General features: G+C 44.8%; 1 protein-coding gene across 2 annotated transcripts in view; it reads left to right on the top strand.

Annotated features, from left to right (window-relative positions):
- The window catches only part of LOC144699683 (protein HID1), a 108,564-nt gene that overhangs the window by 13,899 nt on the left and 75,071 nt on the right, over positions 1–19,594 (top strand). For both annotated transcript variants that reach the window (XM_078570821.1, XM_078570822.1), the window contains exons 2-4: positions 5,276–5,425; positions 8,695–8,865; positions 19,340–19,456. In XM_078570821.1, coding sequence (XP_078426947.1) covers positions 5,276–5,425; positions 8,695–8,865; positions 19,340–19,456 — 438 coding nt within the window. The remainder of the gene's footprint in view (positions 1–5,275; positions 5,426–8,694; positions 8,866–19,339; positions 19,457–19,594) is intronic.

Here is a 19,594-nt window from a genome sequence, read left to right as displayed (position 1 = left end):
GACAACATTTCCAATCTTCATATCATCTGCAAATTTTGGAATCATGCCTTGCACATCACCGTCTAGGTCATTAACACATATCAAAAAGAGCAAGGCCCCAACAGTGACCCCTAAGGAACTCCACTACAAACCTTCCTCCAATCTGAAAACAACCATTTATCACTACTGTCTGTTTCCTGTCACTGAGCCAATTTCTTATCCAAGTGCCTACTTTCCCTTTTATTCCAGAAACTAGAATTTTGGTCACAAGTCTGTTGTGTGGCATTGTATTGAATGCCTTTTGAAAATCCATATACACCACATCAATAGCGTTTTCTTTATCAACATTCTTTGTTACCTCCTCAAAAAACTCCAGCAAGTTAGTTAAACATGATTTGCCCTTGATGAATCCATGCTGGCTTTCCTTAATTATCCTGCACTTGTCTAAGTGATTATTGATTTTATCCTGTACTATAGTTTCCAGAAGTTTCCCTACCACTGAAGTCAAACTGACTGGCCTGTAGTTGCCAGCTTTATCCTTGCACCCCTTTTTGAACAAGTGTGTACCATTTGCAGTTCTCCAGTCCTCTGGCACCTTCCCTTGTGTCGAAGGAAGACTGGAAGATCATCACTAGTGCCTCTGCAATTTCCACTCTCACTTCCCTCAGATGCATCTCATCTGGCCCTGGCACCTTATCTATTTTAAGTAAAGATAGCCTTTCCAACACCTCCTTCCTCTCAATTGTAAGTTCTTCTAGTGTACAAGTTACCTCCTCCTTCACCTCGACCTGGGTAGCAAGTTCTTCCTTTGTAACAACAGATGCAAAGTACTCATTCAACACCTCCGCTATTTCTCCAGCCTCCACTTGCAAGTCTCCTTTTTTTGTCCCTAATCGGCCCTACTCTTTCTTTTACCACCCTTTTCTTATTTACGTGCTTATAGAAGACCTTGGGATTCCCTTTTATGTTTGATGCTAGCCTCTTTTCATTCTCTCTCCTTGCTTTTCTTATTAGTTTCTTCACTTCCCTCTGGTCCTTCTATATTCAGTCTGATTCTCCATTGTGTTTTCTACCTGACATCTGCCTTACGCGCACTTCTTCCTTTTCATCTTCACCTCTATCTCTTTTGTCATCCAGGGCTCTCTAGATTTATTTGTCCTACCTTTCCCCTACAAGGGAATATACCTTGACACTGCCTGCAATATTTTTTCTTTAAAGGTGGCCCATTGTTCAGCCACTGTCTTTTCTGCCAACATTTGATTCCAACTCACTCGACTCAGATGCATTCTCATTCCATCGAAGTTGGTTTTCCCCCAATTAATTATTCCTGCTCTGGATTGTCCTCTGTCCTTTTCCATGATTAACCTAAACCTCATGATACAATGGTCACTGTCCTCTAGAGCTCTCCCACTGATATTTGACCCACTTTGGCCAACTCATTTCCCAGCACCAGGTCCAAAAGTGCATATCCTCTCATTGGACTGGAAACATACTGCTGTAGAAAATTATCTTGAACACATTCCAGGAACTCTCGCCCCTCTTGTCCTTTTGTAGTATTCCTATCCCAGTCTATATTTAGATAATTGAAGCCCCCCATTACGATTACTCTATAACTCTTGCACCTCTCAATAATTTCTTTGCAAATTTGTTTCTCCACATTCCTTATCTCTAGCCAGAGAGATTCTGTCTTGACCCCTCTGGAACATCCTCTCTCTCCTGTACTGTAATGCCAACTTTAACCAATATTGCCACCCCCTCACTTTCTTCCTTTCCTGTCTCTCCTAACTACCTTGTACTCAGGAATATTTAACGCCCAGTCCTGCCCTTCTTTGAGCTAGATCTCTGTTATAGCAATAATATCATAATTCCATTTGTCAACCTGTTCCTGCAGTTCACCAATCTTATTAATCACACTCCGTGTACTCACATGCATGCACATTAAGCCTGATTTAGGCATTTTTTACTTTCCCGCTTATCCTGACCCCATCTAATGACTTATTGTTGCCTACTCTAATTCTATCAAACTCTCCAGTAATGCCACTATCAGCACCTCCTTTAGCCCTTACCACAACCATTAACACCCCCTTTGTCCTTATGTTCAAGACATCTTTGTCAATCTCTCCTTAGCCCCCACCTATCGCTGGCCTGCTATCCAGCTTCACCTGCTCCACCCCTCTTAAACAGTATAAATTTCAACACATTTTTACTTCTCTTTAGCTCTGAAGAAGAGTCATGCGGACTCTAAAAGTTAACTCTGTTTTTCTCTCCGCAGATGCTGTTAGACCTGCTGAGTTTTCCCAGCATTTTCTGTTTTTGTTTCAGGTTTCCAGTATCCACAGTATTTTGCTTTTACCTCCAAGCATTCTATCTAACTTGATGCTACTGTCTGATATATCCTCCTTATCAGTTGGTACTTCACAACTTCCCACTGCCAGTTTTTCTCCTCTACACTCTGAATTTCCCCCCAAGTTCCCATCCCCCTGCCAATCTAGTTTAAACCCTTTTCAACAGCACTAGCAAACCTCCCCTTGAGGACACTAGTCCCAGTCCTGTTAAGATGTAACCTGTGCAACTTGTACAGGTCCTACCTGCCCCAGAACCGATCCCAAAGCCTCAGAAATCTAAAGCCCTCCCTCCTACTCCATTTCTCCAGCCACATGTTGGACTGTTCAATCTTCCTATCCTTATGTTCACTAGCATGTCGCGCTGGGAGTAATCCTGAGGTTACTGCTCTTGAGGTCCTGCCTTTTAATTCCCTTCCTAACTCCCTAAAATCTGCTTTCAGGACCTCACCCCTTTTTCTACCTATGTCATTGGTCCCAATGTGGACCACGACCTCTGGCTGTTCACCCTCCCCCAAAAGAATGTCCTGCAGCTGCTCTGTGACATCCTTGACCCTGACGCCAAGGAGGCAACATACCATCCTGGAGCCACGTCTACGGCCGCGGAAATGCCTGTCCGCTCCCCGAACTATGAAATCCCTTACTACTATAGCACTTCCATTCTCCCTCCTCCCATCCTGTGCAGCTGAGCCACCTGTGGTGCCACGGGCTTGGCTCTTGCTACAGTCCTCTAAGGAACCATCTGGCTCACAATTATCCAAAATGGAAAAGTGGTTAGACAGCAAGATAGCCTCAGGGGATTCCTGCACTACCTGCCTGTTACTCTTAGATACTCTGCCGGTCACCCATTCCCTCTCTGCCTGTGTACTTCTTAGGTATGATGTGACCACCTCTCTAAATGCGCTATCCACGTAATCTTCAGCCTTGTGGATGCACCATGGTGACTCTAGCCGCCACTCAAGCTCCGCACTCGGAGCTCAAGTTTCTGCAGCTGGTGACACTTCCTGCAGATGTCGTCATCAAGGGCACTTTGTACCTGTATGACTTCCCACATCCAGCAAGATGCACATTCTACATGGCTGAGCTGCACTGACAGACCTTATACTTTATATAAAGTGTTTACTATGTTATTTACTAATTCATTTTCATTATTATCTTAATTTAGAATAATTCCTATGCATACTACAATTTACTGTGTTTATCTCAGTCTTGCCCTTTCTCGCGCTCTTTTAACACTCTGGCTCTGCTCTCAGCCTCACCCCTTCTCGTGCTTCTTTAACTCCCGGCTGCACTCTCGGTCTCGCCCCTTCTTGTGCTGTTTTAATTCTCTGGCTCTGCTCTCAATCTCGCCCATTCTCTCACTCTTTTAACTCCCCGGCTCCGCTCTCTTAGCAAACAGCAATTGATGGTAGATCAGTTGTTCATTTTAAATGAAAGGTTGATAGATTTTTGTTAACCAAAGATGTTAATGGATATGGGGCAAAGGTGGGTAGATGGAGTTAGGTCGTAGATCAGCCACGATCTTTGAATGGTACAATAGGCTTGAGGGGCTAGATGGTCACCTCCTGTTCCTGTGTTGCTACCTGCTTGTCTAATCCCTGCATTTATATATTCTACCTCTTCACAGCTGCTAACGGGGGCTATATAAACATCTATTACTTTTTAAACCTTTTGTATTTCATAATTCTACCCATAAGGTCCCCACCGCCTGCTTACCTCTCTTAACATTGAAATGATTTCATCCTAATGAGCTAAATTTGACTGCAAAATAGCCGCTGACTGAGATACGTAACAACAGTCAGTGCGGGAAATTTGGGCCCTTTTGCTTGTTGACTACATTGGCTTTCAGTCCACCAAAGCTTCAATTTTAAAATTTACAACCTTGTTCTCAAATCCCTCCATGACTTCAACATTCCTTAGCTCTGTAATATCCTCTAGCCCTAAAACACTCCGAGATCTCTGCATTCATCCAATTCTGGCCTCTTGAGCATTGCTGATTTCCTTTGCTCCTTCATTGCCAGCCGTGCCTTCTGCTGTGTAGGCCATACATTTTGGAATTCCCTCCCTAAACATCCCCTCCTCTATACCTTCCTATTATCTCTACGACATTCCTTAGAACTTAACTCTTTGACCAAATTTTTAGTTAACTGTTCTAATAACCCCTCTTTCTGCTTGGCATCAATTTTTATTGTGTTATGTTCTTGTGAAGTGACTTGTGATGTTTTATCATATTGAAGACATAGCTAAAGTTGTTGCCATTACATTGGGTTGGGCAGTGTTAGGTTATTTGGGGAATTGCAAGTCTTGTTTGCTTAGTGTTTATGGAAATAATTTTAGTTTTGAATTGTCTTGGAGGCGTGGTTTGTGAATGAATTATACACTGCGCAAGCCAATAGCTTTATCATACTAGTTTTAGAGATGTCTCTGAAGAAATGATGCTTGCTGCAGTCAAATTCCTCAATTATGTGGAGAATGCAATTGGCTTTGAAACTAAGTCATGTCCTAACTTGCACTAAGCCCTGTTCACCTGTGCTTACTGACCTACACTGGCTTCTCATCCTTGTTATCAAATCCCTCCATGACCTCTGTCTTACCTATCTCTGTAACTTCTCCAGTTTTCCCTGTGCTCTTTCAATTCTGAACTCTGGCACATCCCTGATTTTCACCTTTGGTGGTCGTGCCTTCAGCTGCCTTGACTCTAAACTCTGGAATCTCTCCCCTAACCTTCACTGTTTCTCCACATTCCTCTCTTTTTTTAAAAGCTGCTCCTTAAAATCTACCTCTTTGACCATGTCCTAATATCACCATATGAGCCTCAATGTTAGATTTTGTTTGATTATGCCCCTGCCTTGTGAAGTTTTACTCTGTGAAAGGTGCAATAGAAAAGCAAGTTGTTGTTTACTAGTTCAGCTTGTTTACATGTTTTTTTAACCCTTAGTTCTTATATTTTGCAGCCAGTGGAGGCCACTGATGATGCATTCTGGGATCAGTTCTGGGCGGACACTGCTACATCCATCCAGGATGTGTTCACCTTGGTGCCAGCGGCTGAGATCCGAGCAGTCAGGGAGGAGTCGCCCTCCAACTTAGCCACTCTGTGCTACAAGGTACGGAGACCATCTGTCCTTTCCTGTGAACTTTGAGCTCAATAATTTGAGGAATGTTTGTCATGGGGATTGGAATATTTCTCTTTTCTAAGCCCCAGTGTTGGCATCTGAGGTGACGTATACCATGGGTTAGATACAGAGTAACCCTCCCTCTACACTCTCCCATCAAACACTCCCAGGACAGGTGGGTTAGATCGAGAGTAAAGCTCCCTATGCGCTGTCCCATCAAACGCTCCCATGGTAGGTCCAGCATGGATTAGATACTAAGGTCACTCTACAGTGTCCCAATGCTGATATACATAGGGAAAAAGAATTCTGTTGTTTCTGCAACACTAGAGTCAGTGATTCTGTAGCACCCATCCTGGGTTTGGAGAGACCGCAATCTGAGTATTGTGAAATACGTATTTGCACTATTGTTAAAAACGAGTTCTTTATTTAGATAGATTGTGTATCTTAAATCGATTAAAAGGAGTTGCTGTACTCAGTTCCACGTGATAAGAGTCAACTGACACTGGCTGGTCACATCTGAGCTTTCACTGAGCAAGGGAGGCAGCCCGCTGCTAATTGGAGAAAGGTGTTAATTAGTAGGTAACTGAAACCTGGCGCATCTTATGACATCCCGAATAAGAATGATATGAATGCCAATCTTCAAATACATTGATTGGCAGTTCATTACTGTCCATTTCTATCGCTGAACCTGGGAGTATTTAGAGGTGATCAATTAAGAACAACATGACACCGAATTAAAATGTATTTACTGAACTGCTTTTTCCTTTTAATGGACTGATATCAGCCTGCTCAATACACATATTGAAAGCTCAGACTAGCCCATTAACTGAGTTTAAAATTATCATCCTGCATTGACCTTCATTATTTTCAGAAGAAAAATAATTAGAGAGTGCACTGGCTGTAGAAGAGCAGGTTTGATCTGAGTCGGGCCAAATATGCACCCACAATGTTTGGCACATCATGCTCCACCTTCCCCCCCGAGCTCAAGCCCCATCTCACAACATTGCCTGCTACCCAACCATGTCGACTCCCTCTCCCAGTCTCCCTGTGATCCAGCAGTGTGTTTTTATAACTTCACCCCTTCCCCAGTGCTGTGTGTGCATTGGTAACTGAATGTGCTTCCCAGCATAAATGGAAATGCCACAGGAGTCATTGGAAGCAGTGCAATCATAAACTGAACAGGGTGCAGGATTGTTACAGCTTTTTGACAAATGTTGTTTGACTCATTCTCTAATAGCTCTCGACAATGTGGCAATATGGCCCAGTTGTTATTGCTATTGTGTCTAAGTTATGGGTTCACTCCGTCATGTAATCTAGACCATTGCTCTAGTGCAGCACCAAGCGAATGTTGCTGTATTGGAGGTACCATTCTTTGGATCAGAAGTTAATATGTCTGCCTGTTAAGGTGAGTGTTGGAGATCCCTTGCCACATTGGAACTGTTGAGAATTGTCCCGATGTCCTGGCTAACATTCTGCCCTCAATGAAAGCCATTTAAAAACAGATGACCTAGTCATTGATGTTTGTGACACCAGACTGCATCTACAACGCTTTGGGGCATCGGGAGAGATTGATAAGTCGTGATATAAATGCAAGTCCCATCTTTTTGTGAAAACAGGAGAAAGACAATTTCCCACAAGCCATCTTACAGCTACTCACCTCCCTGTCAGTCTAGCAGATTTTTTGAGGGGGAGTGGGGCAAAGCCTTGAGTGCGACAGTTACAACATGCACAGCCATTGGCACAAATCATCTTCTATATATCTCTAGTCAATCTAACAACCTAAGGAAGGTGCCCCGACTTCCTCTTCTGTGTCTGGTTACTTTCAATCTGTGCAAGGGGCACCACATGTCAGATCAAAATCTGAGTACTTTCTGCTGATTTGCATTGGCCCCATCCCAGTTCCCCTCCATTGTGGCGGACACTGGGAAGGCTACTTCAATGCTGCTAACTTCTCTTCATCACTCGTAGAATTGAACAGTGTAGAAGGAGACCATCCTGCCCATCATGCTCTTGCCTGTTCTTTGAAAGCTATCCATTTAGTCCCCCTCACCTGTTCTTTTCCCACTTGGCCCTGCAAATTTTTCCCCTTCAAGTATTTATTCAATTCCCTTTTGAAATTTACTATTGACGCTGCTTCCACCGCTCTCAGGCAGCACATTCCAAATCATACCTTGCTGGAGTGAGAAAAACATTTCCTCATCTTCTCCCCCTGTACTCTTGCCAATTTCTTTACATCTGTGTCCTCTGGTTGCTGACTGTTCTGCCAGTAAAAGCAGTTTCTCCTTATTTACTCTATCAAAACCCTTCATGATTTTTAACCCCCTATTAATTCTCCCCTTAGTTTTCTCTACTCTCAAGGAGAACGATCCCAGTTTCACTAGTCTCTCCATGTAAAAGTTGCCTAACTCTTGTCATGTCTGGTAATTCACCTCTGCACCTTGTCTACTCTTACTGTTTTGTGCTCTTATTTCTTTGCTGCCCTTGTTATTTGCTGTATTTGTGGTTGCCTCTCTCCATGGCGACCATTGTGTGGCTTGGGGAAACCTCAGTGTTTCAGTAAGAGGAAGTATCTCTTGGGAGTGTTTCCTTCCTTAGCACTGCTGCTGGCCACAGTTTCCGCAGATATAGACATTGCAGTTCTCAGAGAACTACTCAGGCTAAACAATATTATCTAGTTTCCTTTAAATAAACCAGTGATGGTCCGGGGAGTGGGATGGTTCTTTTATTAGGTTTGTAATTCAGAGACCTGCACTTATTACCCACAGAGCATGTCAGTTTAAGTTTGGTTTAAAAAGAAAATCTTTAAATATAAAACTCTTCTCAGTAAAAGTGACTGCGAAGCTGTCGGATTGTTATAAAATCCCAGTTGTTTCATGGATTTCCTTCAGGGAGGGAAACCTGATGTTCTAGTCCTCTTTGGCCTATATGTGACCCCTGTCCAATACCAGCGTGCCATCTGAAGTAGACTAGCAAGTCACTCAATGTATCAAATAGCCACTGGCACTTCAAGGGGGAGGCCCATCGTCACCTTCTTAGGACAATTATGGATGGACGTTAAATGCTGGCTCTGCCAGCAACACCTGCATGCCAAGGATGGTTCCACAAGTACTGTACCCCAGTATTATACATTGACAGATCTGTACCCACCAGTACTGTAGCCAAGTGTTATACAGGAGTCGACTTGCATCCACAAGTACTGTAGCCCAGTTTGTGTGTTATTTATGGTTATATTAATAATTGAAATTTTGTTGCCCACGCAGGCAGTTGAGAAGTTGGTCCAAGGAGCAGAGTCAGGCTGTGCGAGCGACAAGGAGAAGCAGATTATTATAAACTGTACTCAGCTGCTGACCCGCATCCTGCCGTATATTTTTGAGGATCCGGATTGGAGAGGCTTCTTTTGGTCAACAGTCCCAGGAGCAGGACGTGGTGGGGTATGTCTATATTAGGCCCTTTTCTCAGGCTGCTGTATAATCAGAGCCTGTCATCTGATAACAGGCTGGGTTGATGCTGTCATTTGGGCCTTTGCTGAATTTTTATTACCAACGACAACTTCCATTCTACATACGCAATAAATACTCCAAGGAACTTCACAGAGTATGAGAGTATGGACATTGAAGCATAGAGGGAGAGATTGGGAAGAGGTGAATGAAAGCTTGTTTATGAAGAAAGGTTTTTGCCTGGGTTTCCAGGTGGAGAGTGGTAGTGAGGGAGCTGCAAGGTCTGGGACCAATGCGGATGATGATCCTATCCGCACTGATGAGGCAGAAGCTTGACAACCATTGTGAACAGGATTGATCCCCCTCTCCATAGTGACCGGAATCCCTGCTCCCTGTCCATAATGACCGGAATCCCTGCTCCCTGTCCATAATGACCGGAATCCCTGCTCCCTGTCCATAATGACCGGAATCCCTGCTCCCTGTCCATAATGACCGGAACCCCTGCTCCCTGTCCATAACGACCGGAACCCCTGCTCCCTGTCCATAACGACCGGAACCCCTGCTCCCTGTCCATAACGACCGGAACCCCTGCTCCCTGTCCATAACGACCAGAACCCCTGCTCCCTGTCCATAATGACCGGAATCCCTGCTCCCTGTCCATAGTGACCCAGATTGATCCACCCTGTACCATCCCCCTGCCCTTAGTGACCCAGATAAATCAGCACCACCCCCCCATTTGTCCAGAGTGACCCAGATCGATCCCCACCCCAGTCCATAGTGACATGAGCCTTGGTAGAGTAGCAGTGTGGGTTTCAGACTATTGGCCTGATCAGTGGACTGGATTTTCCCAGTTGGGCTGCAGTTCCATTGCCCTCCATTATGAGTTGGGATTGCGGAAGTGGCCATGGCGGAACACCAGGATCGATTTTCCTAGAGGTGGCCAATTAACGATGGCAAATGGACCAGGGAATTAGGAGGCCCAATAAGAGGGCCAGTAGTTATCTCTGGCTGGTAGCCTGACCAGGAGAGGTGAGCATTGCTGAGGCAGACAGGAGACCACGAGGGCAGCTCAGCATCGAGGTGCTTTCAGATGCCTTCTAATTCTAGACTGAAGAGGCTGACAGCAGGTGGAGCCATGGAGGGGGAATCCTCATTTAGGAGTCCTATGCTCGAGTGCACCCGCCCTATACAAGGGCGCTGCATCTAGCGAGCTAGAAGGCTTTGCATGTGGAGGGTGGCTCCAACTACAGGAAGATTCCATCTCCATCATAAAATGGTCCCTAATTGGCCCCTGAAGTGATGTAATTAGTTGCCCAACACGCTGGAGTGGGCTGCTGACTTTCTTTCTCGACTGTTCCTGGCAGCAGGATTGCATCAGGCAACCATCCTGATGTGCCTTTCCTTTATTTTCCCAGCCCACAACCCCCCCACTCCCCGGCTCAACCCTCCAACCCCATCTCTAATATTTAACATTGTGTTCTTGTTGCCTTCATCAGAGAAAATAGTTTCTTTGTATCTGCCCTATTGAATTGCTTTATCATTTTAAACACCTCTAAACCTCGTAAACTCAAGAAGATATTTTTCTTTTCAATGACCTCAATAACCTTCTAATTCTCTGAAAGTATTGAGTGACAGCACACAAAACAGAGGCATTTCAAAGTGGTGAAGTGATTTGTATTAGTCAATGTTTGACAAAATTTTAGTTTGCTTGCCCAGGGCCCTGACCAAACCTCATCCAGAGGCACAGCTCACGTTCAGGATAAGGACTGTGATCAGACCGGATTTATCAGGCTGACTAGAAATGGTGGTGTTGCTAAAAACTTGAACAATGGTTCTCTATGGCCTGGTGGGTGAAGGCACGCCCTTGTCCGTGGGTTTTTAGGGATGCAGCCCGAACGCCCATAGACAAGTGAAGCCTCACATTCAGTTCAGTCAGGTTATTAAGCCATAAAAATGTAGACAAAGGACTGGGGTTCACTCGTAGAGGAATATAATTCAAAAGCAAAGAAATTATGTTAAACTTGTATAGACCACATTTTGGAAAACAGTGCCCAGCCTGGTCTCGATATTATGAAAAGGATATGGAGGCATTGGAGAAGATGAAAAAAGGCTTGCAACGATGATGCAACAACTGAGAGGTTATACCTATCAGGAAAGATTTAACAGGCTGGGGCTTGTTTCTCTAGAAAAGCAAAGACTGAGGAGTGACCTGATAGAAAGGATTTAATAGGCTTGACGAGATGTTTCCGCTTGTGGAGTTCAAAACTAGAAGGTCATAAGTATAAAATAGTCACTAATAAATCCAACAGGGAATTCAGGAGAAACTAATTTACCCAGAGAGTGTTGAGAATGTGGAACTCTCTATCCCAGGGAGTGGGTGAGGCGAATGGTTTAGACACATTTAGGGGGAAGCTGAATAAGATTTAGAGAAAGGAATAGAAGGATATACTGATAGGTTTGGATAAAGTAGGGTGGGAGGAGGCTCTTGTGATGCATAAACACCAGCACTGAATAGTTGGACCTTAAAACCTAGTTCTGCTGAGTTAGATGAGCCTGTTTGTAGTGTCTGATTGAGGTTGGTGCTCTAGGAATTGGAGACAACACCCATTGTTCTTGCTTCTGCTTGCTGTCTGGTGATCTCAGCTGAACGATGTCATTTGAGGACAAGATTGGGCTGTGTTGTAATTCCCCTAGTGGCTAATAGCCCATTGACAATGTTTGTTGAGGCTCTCACAACGGCCACAATAGGCATGTGAGTTGTGGCAGCCCATTACTATAAGTGGTTATATTTTTATTCACTGGCAGCTGTTGATCAGATTGAGAGGCACATCAAATGTTGTTGAAAGATGCCAGATTTTCACTGGATCATCAAAAACGCAACAAGAATGATAAGGGGGTTTGAGTTTTCTTCAGCCAGAGAGCTTCACCAAAAATCAGAAATGTGATTGGGCACTTCCCATTGTTTGTGACTCATTTAAAGGATGATAGAACGACTTGCATTTATATAGCACCTCGCATGACCTTAAGACATTGTACGTACTAGCTGAACTATGTGGCGATATTCCCCTTTTCTTTGCATCCATATATAAACAATCTCTGTATTTGCATGTTGGTTCTCTTAACATTAACCACAGTGTAAGAATGTGTGCGTGTGTTTTAACTTGATCCCTGCTGCATTGATACCAAGGATGCTGACTGGATGTTATAAGGATTAATCTGTAGCATAGCAGTGCCTGCTTTGAACATTGCACTGACCTTCTGGGCATATTACTGGTAGATTCTATTGAGATTCTTGAAGGCACCAGGGCCGACTGGGAACCACTTTTTAAAAAAAAAAGCTGAAAAATTTGGGGTAAGATAGCACCTAAAGATAGAAGATTTCATTTGAACCTCTACAGCCAGAGATTTTAGTGGTGAAACCAGCAGCTGCCCACATGTGTCTGTGTGTGTGTGTCTCTGTCTATCTGTGTGATTGTGATTCAATGTGAGGCCCACTTCCCACAGGGTGTGTATCATTAATACTCAGCCAATTCAGGAGCAGAATTAGTTTGAATTACAGTTGTTGCATTTCACAAGCAATGAATGAAATTGAGTCAGTAAGGCGTGCATATAATTAACTCAAAATTAAGCTCTAGAATTCCTTGCCCAAACCTCTCTGCCTCTCCATCTCTCTCTCCTCCTTTATGATGCTTCTTACCTACCCCTGACTAAGCTTTTGGCCACCTGTCCTAATAGAATCAAAGCACAGGACAAATGGAGACTCTCCAGCCCATTGAATCTGCACTGGCTCTTTCAAAGAGCAATCAAGTTAGTCCCACTCACCCGCTCTTACCCCATAGCCCTGCTGTTTTTTTCTCCAAATACTTATCCAATTTCCTTTTGAGCACTATTATTGAATCAGTTTCCACCTCCCTATCAGGAAATGCATTCCAAATTCTAACTACTTGTTGCAAAAAAATGTTTCTCGTCATGTTGCCTCTGGCTCTCATACAATCTGTGCCCTCTGGTCTTTGACCCTTCCACTACTGGGAACAGTTTTCCTTTATTGAAACCCTTTATGATTTTAAACACCTCTAACAAATGTCCTCTTGGCCTTCTCTGCTCTAAGTAGAACAACCCAAGCTCTCTAGTCTTTCCACATAACTGTAATCCCTCATCCCTGGAACCATTCTACTACATCTCTTTCGTACTCTCTCCAGTGCCTTCATATCCTTCTGAAAGTGTGTGTGCAGAATTGGACACAGCTGAGGCTGAACTGATTTTTTAATAAAGATTCAGCAGAACTTCCTGGTATTTGAATGCCATGCCTCTATTTATAAAGCTCAGAATCCTTTATGCTTTATCAACTGCTTTGTTAACCTGCCCTGCCACCTTCAAAGATTTGTGCACAAAGACCTCCAGTCTCTCTCTTCTTGCAACCCCTTTAAAATTGTATCATTTATTGTCTCTCCTCATTCTTCCTACCAAAATGCATCCCACTTTCCTGTGTTGAATTTCATCTGCCATGTGTCTGTCAATTCCACAAGCCTGTCCATGTCCTTTTACTGCAATTCTCACTTTTACTACACTTCCAAGTTTAGTGTGATCTGCAAATTTCAAACTTGTACCCTTTACCCCTAAGTCCAAATTTTTAATGCATATCAAAAACACCAGTGGTCTTTAGACCAAACCTTTGGGAACTCCTCTGTATATCAGTATGAAAAGTAGCCTTTCACCACAATTCTTTGTTTTTTATTCCTTCTTAGACTATTTAGTATTCATGGTGCTACTGCCCCTTTTAAGCCCAGGGCTTCAATTTTGAAACAAGTCTATTAGGTGGTACTTTATTAAATGTCTTTTGAAAGTCCATATACCCAACACTAATAAGATTTCGACAGCCTCTTAATTTACTGGAGCTTTGGCAAAGTCCTCCTTCATGGTAAACACAGTTGCAAAGTACGCATTTAATGTCTCAGCCTTGCTTTCCAGCTCCACCAATGATCTCCATCTTGCTCACCAATTAGCCCCACTGCTCTTTTACAGTAAGTGCTTTGGATTCCCTTTTGTATTTGCTACCAATCTATTCTAGGACAGCCTGTTTTCCCCTCATATTTCCTTTTTCACTTCTCTGTACTTTTTATGATGAGCCTGATTCTCCCTTATATTATCGAGCTGAAATCTGTCATATGCCCCTTTTTCTGTTTCACCCAACTCTCTAACCTTGTCATCCAGGGAGCCCTGGGTTTGACTGCCCTCCCTTTCCTTCTAATATCACCTCATGTGGCTCAGTGTCGGGTTTTGTTCAGTAATACTGCTGTGGCAGCACGTTGGGATGTTTTGCCATGTTAAAGATGCTTTCAATACAAGTTGTTTCAGAAATAAAAACTATACGCCCTTACTACAGACAGTGTTTTGGTGCTCCTCTTGCACTTTTATACCCTGTGAAAAGCCTGTCTCTGGTGCCATTAGCCTCCAATGGCTACAAGCCCTGCTGTAGTGCGTAGCAGACATTTAGCCTTGCATTTCTATTTGCATTTTGCATTTAATGTCTGTCAGTGCAGTGGCTGGGTCATTGACTCCACATTGCTGGGGCTGTTGAATGTCATTAAGGCTGACTGAAACCCGCAGCTGAAACTTTGCACTAACTTCATGCTGTGAATAGTGACCTTAACCTCGCTGGTGACTTCAAAGCATTTGCCCATGTGTAGTTTGTCTGTGGTTGAATCTGCACCAATGAGAACTGACTTGAATACGGAACTGCACATTTGAAAGGCAACAGAGAACCGTCCACAATGTACACGTACTCAGCCCCTGAAGGTCTCGCTACCTGTTACACAGCCTTCCTGCAGCCAACAATATAGATAACATATCTTATCAATCACATTGAAATAATCTTTCCCTAACAGATAGCCCATGTTATTAGCTCCCAGTTGCATGTGGGCACAAAGCCATTTGGAGTTGTTCATTAACCAAGGAAAAACCCAACCCACAAGAACCACACATCCTGTATGGTTTGAGGACACAGCTGGAGTGTGTCTGACCTCTTACACTGCCAGCTTACTGGCTTAAAATTCATACCAAGAACAATTCCAAGGGTTTTCTGTTACATGTTTTCAGCTTTACGACTGAAAGACACTTCTCAAACGATTCAATCAGATTTTCCACGGTTTTGAAGGTTTGACTGCAGATCTATTTACAGTTACTTTGGTAGGAGATTAAGAAAAGCTGGCAAGAATGACCACAGCATTTTCCTCTGTTTGGAGAGTGTGGAGACTGGAGGCTCAGAGCCTCAACCTACAGGACGAGATGTGTCCAGTTGGTATGTGTCTCACTTGAGCAGGTTACCAGTGATTGCAGTGGATCTGCTACCTACCTTAGACAGCATGTTACAGAGAAATGTGGATATTGTGTTTTCCCCTGATTGAATAGTAGAAAGAAAGACTTGCATTTATATAGTGCTTTTCATGACCACTGGACCTGTCAAAGTGACTTGCAGCAATGAAGTTTTTTTTTAATAAAAACAAAATGCTGGAAATAGTCAGCAGGTCAGGCAGCATCTGTAAAAAGAGAAAGAGTTAACATTTCCGATCTGTGACCTTTCATCAGAAATGTTAACTCTTTTTCTCGCCACAGATGCTGCCTGACCTGAGTATTTTTAACATCTTCCATTTTTACTTCAGATTCCCAGCATATGCAGTAGTTTGCTAAAGTACTTTTTTGCAGTGTGGTCACTATTGTAACATAAAGGAAACACAACAACCAATTTGTGCACATAAACTTTCACAAACAGCAATGTGATAATGAACAGATAATCCGTTTTTGTGATGTTGATTGAGGGATAAATATTGGCCATGGCAATATTTTCATCTTTGATCAAGTGCTATGGGATCTTTTATGGCCATTTCATAGCGCAGACCAAAACAGTGCAGTACTCCGTCAGTATTGCACTGAAGCATCACACTTAATTTTTGTGCTCAAATCCTGGAGTGAGATTTGAACCTGGAATCTTGTTACTCAGAGAGGAGAATACTACAACCTGAGCTGTGATAAAACAGTCAGTTTTTCTGCAACATGGCTAATTCAGGCAACAGACAAATAGTAGAGATAGATAAATAAGAAGGGATTGAAGCCTGCAAATTGAAGCAGTCCATGTCCATGTGCATCAAGACCTGGACAATATCCAGGCTTGGGCTGACAAGTGGCAAGTAACATTTGCGCCACACAAGTGTCAGGCAATGACGGTCTCCAATAAGAGAGAATCCAACCATCGTCCCTTGATGTTCAATGGCATTACCATCACTGAATCCCCCACCATCAACACCCTGGGGGTTACCATTGACCAGAAACTGAACTGGACTAGCCATATCAATACTGTGGCTACAAAAGTAGGTCAGAGGCTAGGAATCATGCGATGAGTAACTCACCTCCTGACTCCCCAAAGCCTGTCCACCATCTGCAAGGCACAAGTCAGGAGTGTGATGGAATACTCCCCACTTGCCTACAACACTGAAGAAGCTGGATACCATCTAAGACAAAGCAGCTCGCTTGATTAGCACCACATCCACAAACATTCACTCCCTCCATCACTGACACACAGTAGCAGCAGTGTGTACCATCTACAAGATGCACTGCAGGAATTCACCAAGGCTCCTTAGACAGCACCTTCCAAACTCATGACCACTACCACCTAGAATGACAAGGGCAGCAGACTCATGGGAGACCTAGAAGTTCCCCTCCAAGTCACTCACCATCCTGACTTGGAAATATATCGCCGTTCCTTCAATGTCGCTAGGTCAAAATCCTGAAACTCTCTTCCTAACAGCACTGTGGGTGTACCTACACCACATGGACTGCAGTGGTTCAAGAAAGCAGCTCATCACCACCTTCTCAAGGGCAACTAGGGAAGGGCAATAAATGATGGCCCAGCCAGTGAAGCTCACATTCCGTGAATGAATAAAAAAAAAAGAAGCCTCCCCAGCTTGGCTTGTCTCCAACTGAGCAGATTTTAAAAATTTATTCCCAAGATGTGGACATTGATAGTAAAGCTGGCATTTATTATGGTATCTCTAGTTGCCCTGATTCAAGTGATGGCTTGCTAGGCCCTTTCAGAGGGCAGTTAAGCGTCAATCACTTTGGTGTGGGACTGGAATCAAAGACAGGTCCAAACAGGCAGTACAGCAGGTTTCCTTCTCTAAACAAATCTGTGGAGCAGTCAGAGATTATGACCCAAGAACAATCTCAAAGACTCAGTCCAGGTGTCTCCCTCTAAACACAAAGAGACTCGCTGAGGATCTCCCCCTAAGCATGATGAGACTCAGTCTCAGGACCTTCCCTTGAACACGGCGAGACTCAGTCTCAGGATCTCCCCCTGTGCACAGCGAGACTCAGTCTCAGGATCTACCCTGTGCACAGCGAGACACAGTCTCAGGATCTCCCCCTGTGCACAGCGAGACACAGTCTCAGGATCTCCCCCTGTGCACAGCGGGACTCAGTCTCAGGATCTACCCTGTGCACAGCGAGACTCAGTCTCAGGATTTCCCCCTGTGCACAGCGGGACTCAGTCTCAGGATTTCCCCCTGTGCACAGCGGGACTCAGTCTCAGGATCTCCCCCTGTGCACAGCGAGATTCAGTCTCAGGATCTCCCCCTGTGCACAGCGAGACTCAGTCTCAGGACCGCCCCCTGTGCACAGCGAGACTCTGTCTCAGGATCGCCCCCTGTGCACAGCGAGACTCAGTCTCAGGATCTCCCCCTGTGCACAGCAGGACTCAGTCTCAGGATCTCCCCCTGTGCACAGCGAGACTCAGTCTCAGGATCTCCCCCTGTGCACAGCGAGACTCAGTCTCAGGATCTCCCCCTGTGCACAGCGGGACTCAGTCTCAGGATCTCCCCCTGTGCACAGCGGGACTCAGTCTCAGGATCTCCCCCTGTCCACGGCGAGACTCAGTCTCAGGATCTCCCCCTGTGCACAACGAGACTCAGTCTCAGGATCTCCCCCTGTGCACAGCGAGACTCAGTCTCAGGATCTCCCCCTGTGCACAGCGAGACTCTGTCTCAGGATCTCCCCCTGTGCACAGCGGGACTCAGTCTCAGGATCTCCCCCTGTGCACAGCGAGACTCAGTCTCAGGATCTCCCCCTGTGCACAGCGAGACTCAGTCTCAGGATCTCCCCCTGTGCACAGCGAGACTCAGTCTCAGGATCTCCCCCTGTGCACAGCGAGACTCAGTCTCAGGATCTCCCCCAGTGCACAGCGAGACTCAGTCTCAGGATCTCCCTCTGTGGGGCTCAATCTGAGAGTCTCCTCCAACACAGGGTCCACTCTTTTCCCTATTCAAATATAAGTTGCCTATATTCCAGCTATTTCTGCTTCCACAACGTGGCACTGTGGTGGCCAGTTGCCACCAGCTCCATGTTGAGTGCGGCACAGATCTTGGGAGGAAGAATCTAAGGGTTTTGGTTTCCTGCCGTTAATCCCCCCTTCCTCCACCTGGCGCAGCTGGTCCTTGTGTGAACTGCCTGCAGATTGGCTCCTGGCATGTAACACACTTAACACAGGCCCTAGGTGGACATACTCAAGAGGTCAGGCAGCATCTGTGGAGAGAGAAACAGAGTTAACACTTCAGGCCAATGACTCTTCATCAGAATGATAACGCTGCTTCTGTCTCCACAGATGCAGCCTGACCTGCTGAGTGTTTCCAGCATATTCTGTTTTTATTTCAGATTTTCAGCATCCGTGGGATTTGTGTTTCTAGGCCATACTTTTTTTTACCTCCTGCTATGAGTAAGTATCCTGGTACCCAGAATGCCACACGACCTATTCTGGGGGTGTCACGGCATCGCCAGTGGAACAGGTTGCTGCTAAAGCAGAGCCTTTACTGAAATCAATTACACCACAGCTGGTCCCTCCTGATGTGGTGCTTGATGCACCTGTCAGGTGCCAGCAGTGCAAAGATAGAACAAACTATCTTTATATAACACCTTCCACATCATCAGCACATCCCACAGTGGTTTATAGCCAACATATTGCCATTTACTAAAGCCCACCGTATGAAGTACAAGAACCCAGACCGATGTGTTGATAGGTTTATGAAAGTGCCAAACTCCTAGCCATACACAGTGTTCAGCAGGTCTCAGCAGCTGGGCATCTGAGGTTTCTCCCCATCCCCATACTGACATCAATGGTAGCACTGTAAATGGCGCCTCGTTTCGGTATTTCACAGTCTGAGGCTGTCCGAGAATGTTTCCAGCCAGTGAAGTATTGCTAGAGGTGTAATCGTCATTGCTAAATGTGACAGCCAATCAGCTGTGTCTTTACCCAGTCATTGACAAGGCTGAAAGACATTGCCCATTACTTGTCATTGGTTGGTATGTACTGTTGAGGAATTCATGTGGCTGTTGGCTTCTTTGCGCTTGATGGGGATGGGGAAGGTTTGTGATGCAGCCTGTAATAAATGTTTTTCTTCTCTCTCTCTCTCTCTCTCTTGTTCAGGCTGATGAAGGAGATGATGAGACTGCCCGGCCTCTCGCTGAATCTCTCTTACTGGCCATCGCTGACCTGCTCTTCTGTCCTGACTTCACCGTCCAGAGTCACAGGAAGACCGGACCGGTATGTCTCTCCTGGCAGCTTCCCGCTGTTTAATAGTTGGGGTTGTTTTCTGTTTGTCAAGACGAGGAACATTTGTGCTGGGGAATGCAGCATTCTTCGTTTTAGGCTCCTATTGTGAGCATCAAAAGCACCACATGG

Source organism: Cetorhinus maximus, chromosome 24 (genome assembly GCF_964194155.1).
Source record: "Cetorhinus maximus chromosome 24, sCetMax3.hap1.1, whole genome shotgun sequence".
Classification (NCBI taxonomy): Eukaryota; Metazoa; Chordata; class Chondrichthyes; order Lamniformes; family Cetorhinidae; genus Cetorhinus; species Cetorhinus maximus.
This window is presented reverse-complemented; position numbering and strand designations above follow the sequence as displayed.